This window comes from Polistes canadensis, unplaced genomic scaffold (assembly GCF_001313835.1).
Source record: "Polistes canadensis isolate GaletaPanama2010 unplaced genomic scaffold, ASM131383v1 scaffold_250, whole genome shotgun sequence".
Classification (NCBI taxonomy): domain Eukaryota; kingdom Metazoa; phylum Arthropoda; class Insecta; order Hymenoptera; family Vespidae; genus Polistes; species Polistes canadensis.
In genome coordinates this window covers 115,347-135,700 of record NW_014569797.1, presented here as the reverse complement: position 1 = coordinate 135,700, position 20,354 = coordinate 115,347, and the positions used below count along the sequence as shown (strand labels likewise).

Genomic DNA, 20,354 nt, shown 5'->3' with positions numbered 1-20,354 from the left:
ATGAAATAAATTCAATCAAAAAATTTGTGATTAATAAAATCAAATTTTTTGACATTTTAGTATTATATATTTTCCATGTCAAGGCCTCGAAATGAATTTTCATGAATATAAGATGATAATGATCTATGAGAGCTTAAGAAACGATCTCACGAGAAGATCGTCGTATTTTCTCGGAAGAGACAAGCCTTGCATTGATTCGAAAATAGTATTAAACGTGATACGGATCAGTGTTATAAATACGTCCACGTGTATGTGAGTATGTGGAAATGGTGCATGCCTGATTAATTAGTCATTGGAATTTTTAAATTTTCCTTTTTTTTTTTTTTCTCTCTTGACAGAAAGTCAAAAGGCAGATGTCGTTGCTCGTATTCTTTTCCCCAATATATATATTTTTATTTCTTACCGTTTTGCTAAATGAGAATCATTTTATCTTGATCAATTAAGAACTAACGTAATATAAAACGAAAAACAAAATCCGAAATATAATATAAAGAAATATTCTCGTTGAATCGACAATTATTAATAATAAGTATCCCTATTTTTTTCGAACGTTATCAATATTTTCAAAAGAAAATCGCATAAAAAAAATAAATATAGTTATTTTTCATCTCGGTAAGATTGGTTATTCGAAGGAGATATGAAAACTTAATGAATTCACGAACCTTATTGGGGATTAATAATTAGCACGCGAAGGAAGGAAGCTCTTGAATTTCCTAATGATCTAATCGATCGAAGAGGAGGAAAATAATAAAAAGGAAAAGAAAAAAACAAGAGAAAGAGAGGAAAAAATTGTGAAATGACGTGGCGAGGGGTAGGGAGGGAGGGAGGGAGGGAATGCTTGTTCGTGCTCGAGAACTTTTCGCGGCGAGTTTTCGCACCTCGGAACGCTCGTCGTCGTGGATAAAACTGAACACGGGAGTGCCAAGAACCCTCCTCTCACCATCGTTTCTCATTTCGTGTGAGAAAAGACGAGGAAGAGCGAAAAGAGTGGAGAGGAGAGGAGAGGAGAGGAGAAGAGAGAGAAACCTCAACATTTCTTTTTTTTTTTCTTTCTTTTTCTCTTTCTCTCTCTCTCTCTCTCTCTCTCTCACTTCACTTGGGCTTGAAAAAACACGCGATAAGAGCGAGAAAAGAAGACATAGGAAAGGCGACCGAAATGAACTCGGCACGTCTGGAATCGCGCCCTCTTTTTCGATTTCTCTTTCACCCCTTTCAACCCTTTCCTCCCCCTTTCCAACTCCCTCTCTCTCTTTTTATACACTGAATCTCTTCTTAACATTTGCTATGGAATTCACGCGTTTCGTGTGCTCACTCGAACGTCATGAAAAAAAGAACAAGAGTAAAGATTACTAGGTGTATCTCTCCTCTCCTCTCCTCTCCTCCTCTCTCCTCTCCTCTTCCCTCTCGTCAGAGTTTTCTTTCTCCCATTCTACGTCTCATTTTCTTCTTCCCCTTTTCTCGCTCTTTCTTACCCTTATTCATTTTCTTTTCTTTTCTTTTCTTCTTCTTCTTCTTCACTCTCTTCTTAACTCATATATGTGTTTCTCTTTTTTTCTAATTCATTGTACCCACCATTCCCTTTCTTTTTTTTTCCCCCAAACGATTGTCCTTATCCCTTTTTTTCTATCTTTAACCGTGCTCATTTTCTATCCTTATTTCTAATTCATGCACATTTGAGAGATATCTAAGAAGAAGATTGAAAATGAGGAGGACTCTTGGAGGGGTGGGGTCGGGGGGGGTGGGGGTTTAACAGCTTTCTATTTGCATACTAGCAACGAGCCACCACCCACCCACATCAGCAGCAACCACCAGCCCTTTCATCCCTCGAGTTCCCTTTCGACACCGGCGTTATTTGCATTCAGAAATTGGCCGTTCAGCACCGCGACGCGCGACCTTCTTCTTTCCTTCCTTCCTTCCTTCCTTCCTTCCTTCCTTCCTTCCTTCCTTCCTTCCTTCCCTCCTTCCCTCCTATTTTCTTTCTTCATCTAACATCCCTCCTACCCACCAACCCGACTTACTCTACAAATTTTCTAAACTTTAATAGATCTTTTACTGTGATAAAACGAATGAGTACACGAGAATGACTACGTGGTCTTACTCATCCTAATTGAAAATGTAAAAGAGAAGAAAAAATGATCTCGTAGGAAATAAATATTTAATGTATAAAATATCATGCGAATGTGACAAGTGTGTTATATAGGATAAACGAAAGAAAAATTCCAAAAAAAAAAATATAATAGATCAACATAGGAATGATTGTAAACCTATTAATGCACTAAAAACCAATACCACCGCGTTAGCTGAACATCATTTTAAAATGGGACATAATTTTATATTTGAGACAGCACAACTTTTGTAGATTTAGAAAAGAGATAATTGGTATAAAAGAAATATAAGTGAAATGTACCCACGTAACAAACAATAATACAATTAATTATTATAGAACTGACATACATTGAAAAAATATATATAATACGCACGTAGTAACAGAGAGAGAGAGAGATAGAAAAAATGTATCCTATCGATGAAATTGAAGCGTTGGAAATGAAAAGATGGTAATAATAAAATGTGAAACGGAATTGTCAAGAAAGAAGAAGAAGGGTTGGGAAGAAAAMAAAAAAAAAAAAAGAAAAGAAATGCATTGCCCGAACCCTCAGTGAATCACTTGATTATCACGATGACACCTTCAGGCCAACGACCATTGTACATTTTCTTCATTGTACCAATTCACAATGCATCTCCTCATCGTGATTCTTTTATTCGAAACGAAGAGACATATAGCATTGAGTTCTCTCATCTGTTAATCTTACGTCTTAAGAATTTGTCTTATCATTCATAGTATTTACTAATGTTTAAACATGTCCTACTATATAACCAGCTATCTCAAATACAATTACATTTGTTCGAATAAAACATTATAAATTTGATATAAAATTAATTTTGAGATAAAAGATTAAACATGTTTTTTTTTCTAAAATCAATAATTTTCAAGAAAAAACAACTACAACACAATAACAAACAAAACGTATATACAACATAGGCGTATTTTTTAACGCGTATAGGTGACAACGGATCGTAAAGATAATCGTTCTCTCGTTTATGTGAAATAGCAAAAAAAAAAAAAAAAAAAAAAGGAAGAAAAAAGAAAAAAAAAAATAAGGGAGGACGATAAAGAAGGGTCGGTTGGGTTAGACGCGACGATCTTGTGAAATAATTCATCGGCCTTAGGGTAGCCTGTGATAATCTGTCAACGCTTAGCTCGTCAACCCGTAGGAAAAAAGAAAAAAAGGAGAGTAAAAAAGAATATGACGACGCCCACGCGTTACGTATTCGTAGATACGTTGATAAGCGTAACTGGTAGGTGAAACAAAGGACAAAAAAAAATGGAACGATCTCGGCGTGGTAAACGGTCGTTATCTATTCACACTGCTCGGACACTAATATCAATGTTAGCTAAGTGGTATGAATGTATATGTCTATGTGCACATCCACGTGTGTATGCGTGTGTGTTGTTGTATGTTAAAGTACAGATGCACCTGCACCTAAGTACCCTCGTGCATCATTCAAACTCTTATATACGGGTTTGAGGATCTCATCGATTTTATTTTCTCTGATATGTACGTTCAATTTTATGATCAGATCGAACAAGTTTGCGCTTACATTTTCTTTTTTTTTCTTTTTCAAAGAGAGAGAGAGAGAGAGAGAGAGAGAGTAAATGCTGTGAGTGATCATTTTTTTATATTTTATTTTATTTCCATTAAGTGAAGAAATATTGGTTGTGTTAGTAATGATCAATTTTTATTATATAAACGAAAATTGTTATTTGCGAGATAATCATTATAAAATATAATCGAAATGATTTAGGATAATCAGTATTGATCAATGTTTTTTTTTATGGAAGAAAAGTGAATCAGCTTTTTTTTTTTGAAAATGAAAAAAAAAAAAAGAAAAAAAAGAAAAAGAAATTGATAATTGCGCATTTGTCGAACGATTTTTATTGAAAATAAATAAATTAGCATAATGAGTCTCTCTCCGATAAGAGAGGGATAACGAAATCGGCTTTAATTTGTTCGCGATGTAAAAAAGAAAAATCTTTCTCTTACGAACGATTATTATCGCATAATAAAAGGGATGAAAATGAATACGGGCTGCTCGCAGCTGTCCGTTATGGAGATATCAGATTTCGATAATTTTCTAATATTATATGGGGAACGGGGGTAGGGAGAAATTTTATAATTAACGTTCATCAATGAAAGAATTCGACATAACGTGAGAGTTTGTCCTTCGATTTATGATAAAACAAAACGACTTTTGAATTTCTAATATATTCTACACATTACGCGCGTGTTAAACTAATTTATTTATTTATTTATTTATTTATTTGTTTATTTATTCAATCATTTTTTTTCTGCATTGATTTTTCTTCCCCATTTTTTCTTTTTTTCTTTTTCTTTTTCTTTTTAACGTCAAAATTTATTATAGTTGACAGTCAAAAGTAAATAATAATGAATTTCCTTTACTTTAGAATTTTAAATTCTCGAATATAATTTAGAATAACCACACTTACGTTTACGTTTACGTTATTATTTTTTTCAAGAGTCATATGTATACTCGCGCGACCTTAAAAAGCGATAGACTATAATACCTGTAATACGTATGTACAATGTTTTAACTATTCAACGCTATCGTTAAATAATAAATATCTATACCAGAGGCGAATACATTGTTTTAGTAAGTAAAAAATAATAAGAATTATTTTAAATAAAATACAAAAATTAATATTATTCAACATATATACGTAATTATTAATATAATTTATATTGTGACGAAATTAAAATCTCATAAATTACTTATATGATATAGTATATATATATATTATAATAAAATCAAGAAAAATAAGAATACCGAAATCAATGCATTTGCAAGGAGAATAAAACAAAAGGTGTGATAAAAAGGAAGAAAGAGAAAAAAAAAAAGAAAAAAGAAGGGTGGGAATGAATTGATGAAACATGGTATTCGCACTTACTAGAACGTCATCGGTGGTAGAGCTTAAGATAGGCTCGCGTGCAAAGCGATGCAATGCAATGCGTTATCTCGTAATCGCGTGTACGAGCTTCCGTAGCCTTGAAACGCGCCGCAAAGTGCCGTCGGAGATAAGGACATTCGTGTTTGAATAAAATGAAAAGGAAGAACAAGAGAGAGTTTGAAAAGGGGTAGGTAGGTAGGTAGGTAGGCACACCTACTGTTGGACTTGGCTGGGGTGGAGGGGGAAGGGGGTTGATAGCGAAAATGGGGATAGAAAGAAGAATACCCTATAGAAAGAACGTTATAGAAAATGATCCACCCAACCTACCATCAAATTCCTACCTTCTTTTTTATATTCTTTTCTTTTTTTTTCTTTTCTGCCAAAAAGAAATATCAAACGATTTCGATATCATCGAAAGGAACAGTCAAATCGTTCCCGATTCTTCTAATATTTATCTTTACTTCGGTCTATAAAATGTGAAAGTAATATATATCTTTGTCTATCTCTTTATGTTGAAAAGAGAATCTTTATTTAACTCTTTTTTTTTTCTATTTATTATATAAAAATCTCATCTTTTCTCTTCCCATATCGCTAAATTTATAGAAATCTTAAAACGCCTACTATTTAGCAAATCTGATCATTACTAATTTATTCTTTTTCAATTTTGTTTTTTTCTTATCTTTCTCGAATAAAGCATTGTAATATCTTCATTACTAAATAAAAAAAAAAAAAAAATAAAGAAATACCCCGTTAAAGAGAATCTTACAAAAATCTGATTATTTCTAATTTATTCATTCTCCTATTTCTAAACATTTTAATGTCTTCATTAACAAACAAACGTATAATGTTTCCGTTTTATATAAAAAAATATATAATCTTATCGAATGTTTATATTATTTTTTTTCTCTCTCTCTCTCTCTCTCTTTATCTGTAAAGGTAATCGTGATTCCCAACGATTAAAGACGTCTAAAGATTTTTTTAAACGCGATGTCACCACCGGCACTTTTCTCTCGTTCGCTAATACGTTCGTCGGCAAAGTGCAAAAGGTACGAACGCGATAATGAATTGACGCTTGGTTTATATTTACGATCGTTGTTGTAAGAACGCGACGATTATCCGTCGTTGATTTATGTAATCATTATCGTACGAGTCTCTTGGGATAATTTCTAATGAATAGGCTAGCTGAGATTATAGCTTCTGTATCCGGATATATCGCGCTATTAAAGTACCGCCAAGATTACTATCGTTACAAACCATCCACGATTTTATATACGAACTCTTTTATCGATGAAAAAAATCATTTTTTTTTTTTCTAATCGCATATACGAAAGATAACGCATTCTTTTTTCTCTTTTCTTCTTCTTCTTCTTCCTTTTTTATTATTTTTTTTTGTTTTTCTATGTAATTTCACTTAGAAATTTTCGATTATAAACGAACGGCATAATAATAATAATATAATTGTTGTTGTTGTTGTTGTTGTTGTTGTTGTTGCTTTATACTTAGAAAATAAAATATAATAAACAAATGTTAATAAAATCATCGACCGAGGAGATAGATTTTTTAATAGACAATCTCTTCCGTTGTGTATTGTTTTTTTTTTTTTTTTCTTTATCCGAATGAAAATATACAAATCACAAATTTCAATAATCCAAGCACGGAAATATACTTTGTTAGTAAGTAGGATTAAGAGAAACTAACGAGATAACAATTCGCGCTTGCGTCAATGGTCGAAAAGAAACGTTTTAGCATTATAATAAATAGTTAAATATACGCGATATGAATAGCTGATAGTTTAACGAACCATTTAACGGACAATTTTTATCGGACATTTTCATTTTTTCAGTGTGGGGGGAAAAATAAAGTAGATATTTCTAATGTCGTTAATTAGAAAGAGAAAGAAGATACTGGAAATAGAACCAATACAAGAATATATCATTTAAATAAATGAGAAACGGGATTGTACGAATTATTAGCACTGTTATCTTCAACTTGTCTTATTTCGATAACTAACTTATATAGTCATGCTTTATCGCGCATATCGTTACACCGTACGTACCTGACACGTGTTATTTTTTTTTTGGCTACTCCCAATATATACTTACTATGTATGTGTATGTATATATATATATATATGAAATTACAATATGCTGACGTAATTAAGAACGCTTTTGTACAATAGATAAAACATACCGATTACATGACCGATACATCACTTAAAATATAATTTGTGTTAAAAAAAAAAATTTCTTTTTTTCTTTTTCTTTTTTTTTTTTTTTTTTTTTTTTTTTAAATACCAATAACAAATGGCCTTTTACCATATTAACATTTTTATCAGAATAATAAATGGTATTTTGGAATAAAAAAATGTTCATGGCAATTATAATTAATAAATAATGATAACGAACATAAAAACGTTTCTCGCAATCATCATTATTAGGATATTTAATACTAATCGTCGAAGAATTATTTTTAGCTTAAATTACTATACAACATCAAGATATTTATCTAATTTTCTATATTAGATCTAACACAATCGTTATAATAAATCTTCTAACACAAAATATATATCAAAACCATCAAAGATATTTTTCTATTCGTTTAGAGACGAACAACTGAAAAACTCAAAGCTTAGAAAATGTTCTTTTTGCATGACTGACAATGTCCCGTTTGTTCGAAATAACAAAATAGAAAATAATAATAATTTAACCAATGACATGTTTCTCTCTCTCTCTCTCTCTCTCTCTCAAAAAACAAAAAAGAAAGAGAAAGAGAGAAACTTTCACAGATGTAACACAGTTAAATGTCGTTTCAGTATTATTCCCCGAGGTGTTGCTTGTGGTTAGAATGATAGAAAGAGCAAGAATGACGAAAAGAGAAAAAGTTAGTGAGAAAGAGAGAGAGAGGTAAGGATTCTTTCAAAAGAATCCCCCGTTTTTACTGACGAGAAGTAGTGAACGGTAAAAGAGTGTTATACCCTCTAACAGCAGTAACAACAACGGCAACAGCAACAGCAACAACACCAACAACAACAGTAACAACAACAATAACAACAACAACAACAACAACGTCGATACAAACTAAGGGAAAGCGAGAGTGTATGTTAGATAAAGAGAGAAAGAGAGAGGGATGCAAGTGAGTAGGATACTGACACTTCTCACCACTACCACACAATCATGAACTCCAATGGTGATATTCTCTTTCTCTCTTTCGCGACCGGAAAGCGCATTTTCAGGCTCACACGCGCGTGCTGAGACCACTACGGCTAATTACCGAGCCTTCAGACAAGACCAAAGCGACCCCTAGCAAAAAGAGAGAGAGAGAGAGAAAGCATAGAAGGTTGTTAGAATGAGAAAGAGAATACCCTTATTCGTTCGTACGAGAACGGAAACAGAAAGAGAGAGAGAGAGAGAGAGAGAGAGAGAGAGAGAAAGGGGGAGAGAAAGGGATGAAAAAAAGAAAGAAAGAAAGAGAGAGAGAGAGAGAGAGGAGTAAAGAAAAGACGACAGTAAGGGCGCATGCGCGTTCAAACGAAGACAGAACGATCCCCGATTGGTTGAACGTTTGAGAGAGAAAGAGAGTATGACGATGTGTACTTGGCCCTCGAGGCCAAGACGAAAGGGGAAAACGAACGTTCTGGCAAGATGAGGAGGAAGAGGGAAAAACCTGGCTAGACCTCGCTAGAGGGAAGAAATAAGTACGAAGTAAAAATCATCCCTCGAACGAGTAGGGGTAGTAACTAACGCGTTACACCACCAAACCAAACGAAGGGATGAGAGAGAGAGAGAGACAACCACCAACGTGGCCCAGAATTTTGCAACTTCGCGATGCTGCGTTCTTCTCTTTCTTTTTTTCTTTTTCTCTCTCAATTTCCATCTTCCTTTTTTATTTCCGTACGTATGTATGCACGATTTTTTGTCCGATTAAAAGGATCTACGTGATTCGTTGATATTTTGTTTTTTATTTAATAGAATAATATATTAATCAATTCTTAACCGAGAAATTAATAAGTATATTTTTGTTGTGGTGATATACAAGAGTTGTAATATAAATAATGTTACAGAGATAAATGGTAAACGGATATAAAACTGTTACAATTTATAACTATTATTATTTTGTTAAGAATTCACACATTGATATGAGAGACTTTGAATTATTCTTATGAGAATATTTGTATTTTTCCTTGTTATCTTATATCAATATGCACGCTTAATAGATGATTAGAATGTCATTAAAAATATAAGCTATAATTAACAATGAGATTAGAATTATTCAAATAAAATTGATACCGATACGTTTCTATTTATTTCACGCAAATAAACCGATTAACTTTATATACTATATATATATATATATATATGTATAAGCGCAATTAACATAATTCAATACAAGATATCATATAGTTTCTAATCGTTAGATAATAAATTATAATCGTAATAAATATGACAATACGAATAGAATATTACGATTCGATAATCAGGAATATAATTCTATTAAATAGATGTAATTATTTTCGTTACGCACGCGACCAATCAGAAGGCCGGAACTATCGTCTACTGTTGAAGACGTCTGGGAACGTGTGAGCGATAATTACATGCTCTTTGTATACAAGTACGTCTTCTTTATCAAGATTTAAACGAGTATGTTGTATCTCGTGTTAAGGAACACTTGTTGGATAATGTTTTATATATAAATATATGAATTTATTTTGCATTTACAAACACGCGCAACACGTATTGAGAATTTTGTTATTTTTTTTTTTTTATTTTCTATCAATTGAATCGAATTTCTTTTCGACCGATCATGATGCTTGTTCGTTCCTTTTTTTTTTGTTTTGTACATACGAATACAAATTTTCATATATCAAGCATATGGATTTATTGGAAATTATTTTTATTATCGAATCATGAATTTAATTGATCAATCAAATTTATATTCTTTACGATCGCGCGATATTCATCCTGACAACTTTATTAGTATATTTTTATTATACGATCTTTTAATTATAACCCTCATCGTATTCAATACTATTTGCTTTTTACTCTCAATTCTATTATTTTTTTTTTTTGTTTAATTGGGTAGAATAAATCAAAATAAATCGCAAATTATCGCGAAATATGAAATATATATATATAAGAAGACAACTCGATATACACATAATAATAAATGGCGTAGGTATATATTTATATTTATATTCATATATATATATATATATATAAATTCGTAATAATTCGAGAACACACACTCCTTTCATAAGATCATTAAGCTTGCGTTATATAAATTGAGTGGGCTTTTGTACGTTATTGATTGATAAATCGGCAATTAGCAAAAATCGTTGCATTTTGGTAGGAGATAATCCCAGGGGAATTTTCCAGGAAATTGAGAGAATGAAAAACTGTACAAGAGAGGAAAAGAGAGAATGATCCTATAGCATACGTACGAACGTACGAACGAATATTATTTTCTGGGAATAAAATTGTTGGAAATGCGTAGAGAGTAAAAAATGGCGGGAAAAATTAAAGCGATATAAATAAGTAAATAAAAATATAACCGAAAACAAAAGGATAAAAAAGTGCACACAGTCACACGCGCGCATACACACAGAGACACACAGAAACACAGACAGAACAATATATATCTACTACGATGAAATTAAATTGCATTCGTTAACTCGGTAGCACTTTATCGTGTATTTCTCGATTAATCGACTAAGCAACCACACTTTTTGTCTTCTGTTAAGAAAAGTTTCGTCGAAGGGCAGGCATGCCATTTCAAATTGGTAATCGCTTTTTCTGACAGCACGATTTGCACAGAACTTTAGTCGAACGATAAGAAATAGGATTAGATTTGAAGTACATGCACAAATACCCTAATAACACACGTCCCATTTCGTGTGACATAATAGTTTCGATAACGATATCGAAAAAATGATTTCGAGTCTTGTTGCGATTAGAATTCGCATTTCCACACGAGGTATTCGAAAATGACAAGTAAAAATTATTGAATTTGTTTTTTTTTTGTCTTCTATGACGTATCGCAAGAATGATACTGTTAGGTAATATTCATTTTATTCTAATGCTGTTAGATTTCTCTCGAGGAATTTTCTATCGAAAGTTAACACGAACGAGAATAATTTACAAATAAACGGAGGTATATATTGCTAGAAAAATGTGTAAATATTATTCAACAAAATATCTTGTCTTAACAATAAATTACATTGATTCACATTATCGTTTGAAGAGACGAGAACAACAAATAATGCGAACAAAATGAAGATGAAGATGAAGAAGAAGAAGAAGAAGGGTCAGGAAGAGATGTTAACGATGACAAAGATAAATTTCGTTAAGCCTATTATATAAGATTCGTGTGGCTCGCGCCCTCTTTATTTCCTATGGTATTTTTATGGTTTGTTTGCCCTCGGAATTGTTGAGGGCTTATATTTGATTTCAAAATCACTGAGAAATTAAATCACACTATTTAAACGCAAGGGTGTTTAAACCGATCATCTTATATTTGTCTTTCTTATGGAAAAAAAAAAGAAATACTAGAAATAAATGTAACACGAAACTAAAAATAAATATTTAACACACGTATACACATACTATATGGAATATGTTTAGAAATATTGACCCAATAAATATAAGTCTCGCAATTGTTCGATTTTTATTTACTTGTTTAATTATTGATTTGCTTTTTCTTTTTTTTCTTTCTTTCTTTTAGATATGGGAAAGGAAAAAAGATGTGCAAGACAACAAGCAGGATTTAATTACGATACCGAACGGACCGTTTAATTGCTCGCAATCGGGTTAAGCGTTACCTGTTCTCTTAACAATGCTTGTAACACCCAACAGGTATATACGCATTCTTCTTTTATTCACAACTTCTATAAACGGTCATGAACGTTTATTTATCGCTCTGATAAATTAATTGGGGATTAATTACAAGAGAAATAATTGCTATCTCGTTGTTGTTTCGTCGACGGGAAGAGTGAACGCATTGTAAAATTCATTTTCGATGAAGGTAAAAGAAGAAGGAAATGAGAGAAAAAAAAAAAAAAGAAACGAAACAAGAAATAACGCGAATAATAACAACGAGGTATAAAAAAAAAAAAGAAATTACGATAAAATCCCTTCTAAAATATCCTAAAACATCCCTATTAAACTAAAAATTAAGCAATGTAGGAAGCTTGTTGCAAAAAAACAAATCGAAAAAAAAGAAAGAAAAAATGGGGGGAGGGGGAGAAAAAAATGATCGTTGATCTGGTTTCGCTAACCCCTTCCGATAATTCGTCAACGAAAAAAGAAAAGAAAATAGAATAGGTAATACGCGTGTGTGTATATAAAACGATGACGACGCGCGCGATTGTGTATGTATGTGTATGTGTGTGCGAGGGGGTTCGCGTGTGCGTGACCGGAGGCTGTTGAATGGCCGGCAATTTGGGCAGGTAGCAAAGGAGGGGTCGAGGGGTGCAGGAAGGGGAGGCAATTTTGAGGCCCAGTTCCCCCCTTCGAGTAGACTCTTCCATCCTTTTCTATCTCTTCCTTCCCCCACTCTTTCGGCCTTCGAAAGTCCGCAAACCACACGACCCGACGAAGAGAGAGAGACAGAGACAGAGATAGAGAGAGAGAATGAAATAGAGTTAGAGAGAGAAAGATAAGCTTAAGGGTTTGTTTCGCAACGGGCCCAGGTAATATCTCGTTTAGAAAGATTACAGGTTCGAGAAGAGGCTGCCAATGTATAAAACAAACATCGTTAAGGCAGCCCTATACTTAAGACCCTCTTTCTATCTCTCTCTCTCTCTTTCTTTCTCGCACTCTCAGTCTGTCTTTCTCTATCTCTCTCCCTTTTTCCTCTTCTACTTCGTTGCACCCTACCACCACCCTCGACATTATGTATTACATATTATGCATTCTATATGTAATTGGTTAAATAAGGAAAGAAAATGTAGATTATTATGTTTAGATACATATGTATATTATATATAGGGTGTGTCAGGAAACATCATAACTTTTTCTAAAGCGAATTTTAAGAGAGAAGAGACTGATACGTTATTATTATTTAGATTTATCTATTGTATATATATATATATAGGTATATGTACACATGTATTTACGTTTAAGGAACATAAATGCGATTAATGGAAAAAAATTTGATTCATATTTCTAATTGCGCGTTCTAATGATTTCAACGTGACATAAAACAACGAGATATTATTCGCGAATTATAATGAAAAATAGAAGATTCATTATAAGAATGATGATAATTATGTCACTAGATCGTTGGAATTTGTTTGATTTCTTGTTTTAATGTTAGCCGTTTAAAGTATCTTAGAAGATCGATTAGATGAGTAAGAAATTGATCGGATAATGCTTGTAAATGGTTTTACTTGCGCAATAACGAACGTGTTAAACGTATAAACATTTTTCACGGAGATCACTATACTCGATTATTAACTATTTCTAGAAGTTACCTCTTTGTTTCTTCGTAAGTTCTTATCGGTGTTGAATCGCGTTCGATTTTTTTCTTTCTCTTATTTCTTCTTTTCGAAGCACCCCTCCCCCACCCAACCCCCCAGAACTTATTAGGAGTCTTGAGTGGAAGTGTCCTCGAGATCGGCAACGAACTTGCATTGCTGCATGCGTACACGCGTCTTGTACGTTTCCAGTAGGTCACGAGAACACACCTACCCACATGTTCCTCAATGATGTCTATGTGTGTGACAGGGAATATACATATACATATATATATATATACTATAGAGGAGGAATCTCGTATGCATCAGGGTGCATTCTATATTGGACAAGTATAAAGAAAAGAAAATATAAAAGATAATCTAAATTCTGTCTCTGGTAATTTTCTAATCCATCGTAACAGAACAATTGATATTTTCAATCGTATACCACTGTCTTTTCCAATCAATTTTTATATATTCAACTCAAAAATATCTCAATGAAGAACGTACAATTAAATGAGAATCATGCAAAAAAGTGCTGACGACCGATAAACGATTAAATCGAATTACAAAAAATATTCGAAAATAAAAATCAACAAACATACAATTCGTATGAATATTTTTTCTAATCTCTTAATCGATCGACAATAATCTAAACGTTGTTAGAATTATTTCAAGAAAGTTCATCAAAGTTTATGAACACGATTCGCGTGTATTATTCGTGTGTATTAAAAAATTACAACAACAGCAACAACAAAAAAGAAAAAAGAAAAGGAGAATATTAACATTAAATGGAAAAAAATCGATTTTTTTTTTCTTCAATTTTTTAAACTACATATATATATATACAGAAAGAGAGAGAGAGAGAGAGAGAACAAGTTTTATAATGATAGCGACTAACGATAAGTTTCCTTACGTGTAGGCAGGCAACGTAACACACATAAACGTGGACCTCCAACGTTTTCTCTCTCTCTCTTTCTCTCTCTCTCTCTTTTTTTTCTTTTTCCCTGGTGGTAGGAACGACGTTTAATGTGCAGCTACAGACCACCGAGTTTATGCTAGATTATCCATTGCAATCATGCGAAAGTCCGCGACGAACAACGTGACGGGCACGAATTTGCGCGAACCAACGTCTTAAAAATTAACACTAATAACTGTGAGAGAGGAAGCATCAAGTTTTTCGACCTATACACAGGTCTCTACACATCTATAATTATTACCAAATGAAACTTCAAAAATTACTTCTTGCTAGGAACAACAAAATTATTCCTTTTCTTGTTTTTCTTTTTTTTAATTATTATTTATATGTAAATTAGAGAATTATTTGGAAATAAATGTACAAGACACACGTAAAACCGATGCAAAACGTACGAATAATTTTATTCTACAATTGTGTTCCCCCAAACCCGTACGCCTATAAACATAATATTACAATGAAACACAAAATGTGATAATAAATTTCATAAAGAAAAAATGAAATGATTAATTACAGCGTGATCGTTCGTTAGATTTACGTCAAGGGTGAGAAAGCTGAGTTTCTATTCGGCCAGACTAACAGGAAGCAACCCCTTTATCGCAACACGTATAGACAGAAAAATCAAATGTGTGTGTGTGTGTGTGAGAGAGAGAGAGAGAGACAGACAGACAGAGAAACAGAGAATCCCCAATGGCAAATCACGATTTCCCTTTCTCGCGATACTAATGACGCAAATTAGGAGACCAAAGCCGAAATCCACGTGCGAGTTTCGCATTGCACTCTCTCTCTCTCTCCCTTTCTCTCCCTGTACAGACAGTATGAGAAAGAGAGACAAAGAACACCCTGTTTGCAATCGAATGTACACGAGTGAGAGAGAAAGAGAGAGAGAGAGGAGAGGATTAGTACTGTGTAGTATCATATACACATGCAACAGGACACTAACATTCAAAGATTAAATCCGTCCGATATATGCACTCATGAAAAGCAACACAGAGAGACAGAGAGGAGACAAACGCATGAACGTATACAAACACAATTAAATAATAGGAATGTTGAAGAGAGATGCATATTTTGAAAAAAGAAACAAAAAAATAGGAAAATAAAATACGTATAGAAGAATTTCTACATTAGATGTGTATGGAAATCCTTAGATATAATGTGTAAGTACGTAAAGTAGAAATGAATATGAGTAACATTGATAAGTCGACACAATTACATATATATATATATATATATATATATATATATATATATACAGATACACACACGTATAAACTATACAAATGTACGTTTCTAGATGGAAATATATGAATGTAAACGCGAGCGCAAAAACACGCACCTGTACGCGTCGCACATGAAATATGTAAAGGTATATGCTCACCCTTTTCCAGGCGCGTGCTCTATTCTCAGCTATTATAGTTTTCAGCTCGTGTCTGTCTATCTAGAAGCCCGTTCTAACTTCTAAGCCTAGTCGCGGAAGAACGCGCTTTTCATTTCTTTTTAAATTACTTAACGGCCTATCTATCTATCTCTATCTCTATCTCTAGTTCTTTATTTCTTTCTACCACCCCCCTCCTTCTATACAGTCTTTGCTTTTATGCTTGAATCTGATAGGCTGCTTCTACGCGTTTGTATAAACCATGATCGCTGAAGTTTACTTCGAAGGACGAAAAGTGGGCTATAGAAAGAAACCACTTGCTTTTGTCAGCAGCTTGTAAAGCGTTCAACGGTGACTGCCTACCTACCTTTACGTTTCCTTAGTTCCGATCAAGAAATCATGAAAATGTCATTTAATATTCATGGAGATAACAACTCGTAAGGCATATTTTAACGATAAAAATCATTTAACCTTTTCCTTTACATTGTAAATTATTTTTTAATTCGCGTCAATTTAATATTCTATTAAAATATATATTTAAAAATGATGAAAGATATCGTTCGTGATATAATTAATCAATTTATCTTGATAAAAGACACAGTTTTGTTGTATTTGATGAAAAACATTTTCGGCAATTAACACATTGCGGGACTCTGTAGGCAACTTTTCTGAAAATTTACCTCATGTGGTCGGCTATTGTTTTGAAAGCGGATATGGAAGTAAAACAATATAAATAAATTAGTTGTTTCTCTTGTCTCGAAAAATAATATTATTAATAAATAGGTATCGTAGGGAATTTGGATATTCAAAAGAACTAGAACTTCGTTATTGGGACTTCTTCAGCAACTGGAAATTTTATTTTTTTCTTATTTTTATATTGTGAAATACCCATACATTATAAAATATTAGATGTTACCCCCTACGATACCTATCTATTAATATAAATAAACTTTAATAAATTTTATTTATTATATTCAACTCTTAATATTTCTTATTTCTTTTTCTTTTCTTTTTTCTTTTTTTTTTTTTTTTTAACACGAGTTAACTCGTGACCGCTCGTCCCCAATGTGTTAATACATAAAAATAAGATTTCAAGGTACAAATAACATATTTTCTTAATAATAAGAACAAAAAGAATGAGATACTTAAAATATAATAAACGATGATTGAGTGAAAACTTACCGGCCACTTTTGGTGATGACCATTTCTGTGCCAAGTTTGTGAAACTTTTCCCAAAGATCTTTGCCCTCTAGCGTGACTTTAGGATCATCGACGACCCCATCTTCCTCTGGATGATGAGGTGGTACCAGAGGATGATGAGGAGCGGCCAGGGGGTGGTGCGGTGCCAAGGGATGCGGCGAAGTATGCAGCATCCCTGGTGGCAAAGGTGGCCTTAGAGGCCTCATCGTTGGACCTCCAGGACCACCTTGGTGATGATGATGTAATGCAGCTGCTGCCGCCGCCAGGACTGCTGCTTCTTCAGGAGTATGCGGACCCAATCCTAAACCTAACAAATATACAAACAATCGTCAATACAATAAACTAATCCATTAACCCCCACGATGATAACCATCGACCAACACGAGTAGATAAATGAACCTGCTAAGATATTTCAATACCTATTTGCTCTTTCAATTTATTCTCATAAAAAATCCCAAGAGTACTCATCCGTATCAAACTGATTATAGATTCACATTTCCAACAGATATTCTTCTGTCGGTCAAACGATTACTTCTAACAAATCTATTATTTCTCATTTTAACATTACAATTCGTTATCTTTTTCATAAATAAATAAATCTCATCCTCCAAATCTTTATCCAAATTAATTCATGATATTTTCACAAAGATTTTTTTCCAAATTTTTCCAACATTCCAATAAAACAATTACAATGAAAATACTGTTATCTAAAAATAATTTATATCGCGTATTACGTTTTTCCTAAATGATAATAATCGTCTAGTGGAAAATTAATTTGGTCTCCTTGGTTAATGTTCTTCTTTTTAAAAAAAAAGAAGTTCGAAAAGAAGAATTGAAAATAAGATCGCGATGGATGATGACAGATGTTAGACGAATCATCCCTAGTTTCTCTTTTCAACCCCTTGAAACTTGAAGGATCTTTCCTTGTATTCTTTATTCTTGTTTCTTATTCTCATATACATACTCGTACTCATCACACGTTGAAAGAATCCTCTTTGATCCGACCACAAGGTATATAAGAAGAAGAATAAGAAGTTGAAAAGTTTACGGGAAAGCTTATTTTTCCTTTTTCTCTTTCTTTCTTTCTCATCTAACCCTTAACCCCGCTTTTCTCTTTATTCATCCCCGTTGAGCTCACCTAAGGGTTCCTTCCTACCACTCTATTTGTCTATCTTACCAGCTCTAGAAAGAAAATGCCTTCGGGACGTCCTAAACATTTGCAAATATAACTATAGATCTATAGATATAGATATAGCATGTATTACTACTATTCTTGGTACGAAATAGAAGAGACGAGAACTTAAAAATAGAATTGACGTATTCGTTACTCTTCTCTTAGGTCAATGGAGCAATCTATTCTGCTCTAACAATTACCCTATTCGACGTATCATCAAGAACGTTTAGTTATCGTCAGATGTTATGAATAAGGATAGATATAGAAAATTCTCTTCTAACAGTGTGAGAATTAGAACGTTAGAAATGGAATTGTTTTTCAAATGTGTTATTTATTCATTCAAATTATATACAACCAAATATGAATGTGTTTTTTTTTATTCTCTTTTTTCTTTCTTTCTTATTATTATTATTTTTGAACACTCGCAAATGTATATTGAACGATTTCGGCCGAACGTATACGAGTGTTTCAATGTTTTAATAAATATTCTTCTTGTGAAAAATTGTGCGATTAGATCCGAATGAAAAATCATGATTATCGAAGGAACCTTTTAAATCGCGTATTAATTTGAAGAAAATGTTTAAATGAAAGAAGTGTAAGAAATATATAAGGAGATCGGTGTTACCCGATCGTGTAATCATTTTCTCAATCATTATTCAATAACGATAATTCACCTATTACATGGATAAGTTAGAATTGAACGTTTACAAGAAAGATTTAATATATATCTATCTATCTCTGTCCGATTAACGCAATAGCTCATATTTAACTAACGACTCGCTTAATGTCTCGCGACGTGCCACGGCTTCCTGAATTTCCTTTCCATTTCGATTAATTACATGGAAAGGTGCGCGCGAGCGCACGTTCTTTATCGTAAAAATGTTTAAAACCTGTTGCACGTGTAACGTTAACGTTGGAAACTGTGTGTTGCCGTTGCAATTGCAGTTGCTGTTTCTATTGGTGCCGATCACCGATACGTGTTAATCATCGAATTAATATCGCTTTTATCATTCTCATGTAAATTCAATTTATTTGTTCTTTTAGTTAATGCAGTAATTATCAAGCTTTTGTGATATATATATCGAATATGTACACACACTAGCACTCGCACTCGCGTTCGTTCACTTGACTCGCGCGCCAGGGCACACGTATATTATGCATATTTACGTTTGTATATAAACTTTTCTCTTTCATTTATTTCACTGTTCATTATTACCTACACCGAGTTTGTAAAGAGAACGGGGTAAAGAGTGCTACGGGGGAAAAAGTATTGACACATCACGTTTAATTAATCTAACGTGTTTTTAACTCTTCGTGATTTTAACTAATTTTCTTCTTTTTTTTCTTTTTTTTTTTATTTGTTATTATTATTATTCTTCTTCTTTTTCTTGTTTATTTCTTGTTTTTTTTTTCTTCAATAAACACGTTAGATATTATTTAACGATAAAAAAAAAGGAACGTATACGATATTTTCATATGAAACTTTACGAATAATTGAGATGTGATTTATGAAAGCGATATAAGTACTATTACTATTTATTATACTACACACGCTAAACTTACTAATTGAACAACTTTTAAACGATATTGAATAAATGATTAATATCCATCGTTAAAAGGAACGGGGATCGTTTTATTCGTATTATTAATAATAATAAAATAACAAATAGAAAATATTAGAACGAACTTGTGTATCATAATTAATTATTTTGTTTTTAAATATATTAGAAACAAAGAGAGGATCCATTGGAAACGTTCGATTTCGCTTATATTATATAAAAGTTTTATTTGTTTTTATTTCTTGTTATCTATTCTTCTTTTTTTGTTTTTTTTTTTTGTTAGAAAGAGAAATAGAGAGAGAGAAGGCAATCGACACGCGAGAACAAATCGATCGACTTTTCCGACCGCACAACGTAAGCACGGCGAAAAATAAAATCACTTTGTGCCCGAGTTTTGTCGTCCGTCGATCGTGTAATCATTTTTATTTCGCGTTTTCTTTTTTTTTTTTCTTTTTTTTTTTTTTTTTCTTTTTTTTCATCGGATTCCACGAATGGTTCCACGAATTATTCGACCTCGTTTGATATGTTATACACATACATTTCCCCACTTTTTCTTTTTTCTTTCTTTCTGTTTTTGTTTTGTTTTGTTTTA

At 32.8% G+C, this 20,354-nt stretch overlaps 1 protein-coding gene across 5 annotated transcripts in view; it reads right to left on the bottom strand.

The window, feature by feature from the left end:
* The window catches only part of LOC106790625 (optomotor-blind protein-like), a 99,597-nt gene that overhangs the window by 72,425 nt on the left and 6,818 nt on the right, over positions 1-20,354 (bottom strand). For all 5 annotated transcript variants that reach the window (XM_014755673.1, XM_014755676.1, XM_014755675.1 and 2 more), the window contains exon 2: positions 17,012-17,336. In XM_014755673.1, the coding sequence (XP_014611159.1) occupies positions 17,012-17,336 (325 nt within the window). The remainder of the gene's footprint in view (positions 1-17,011; positions 17,337-20,354) is intronic.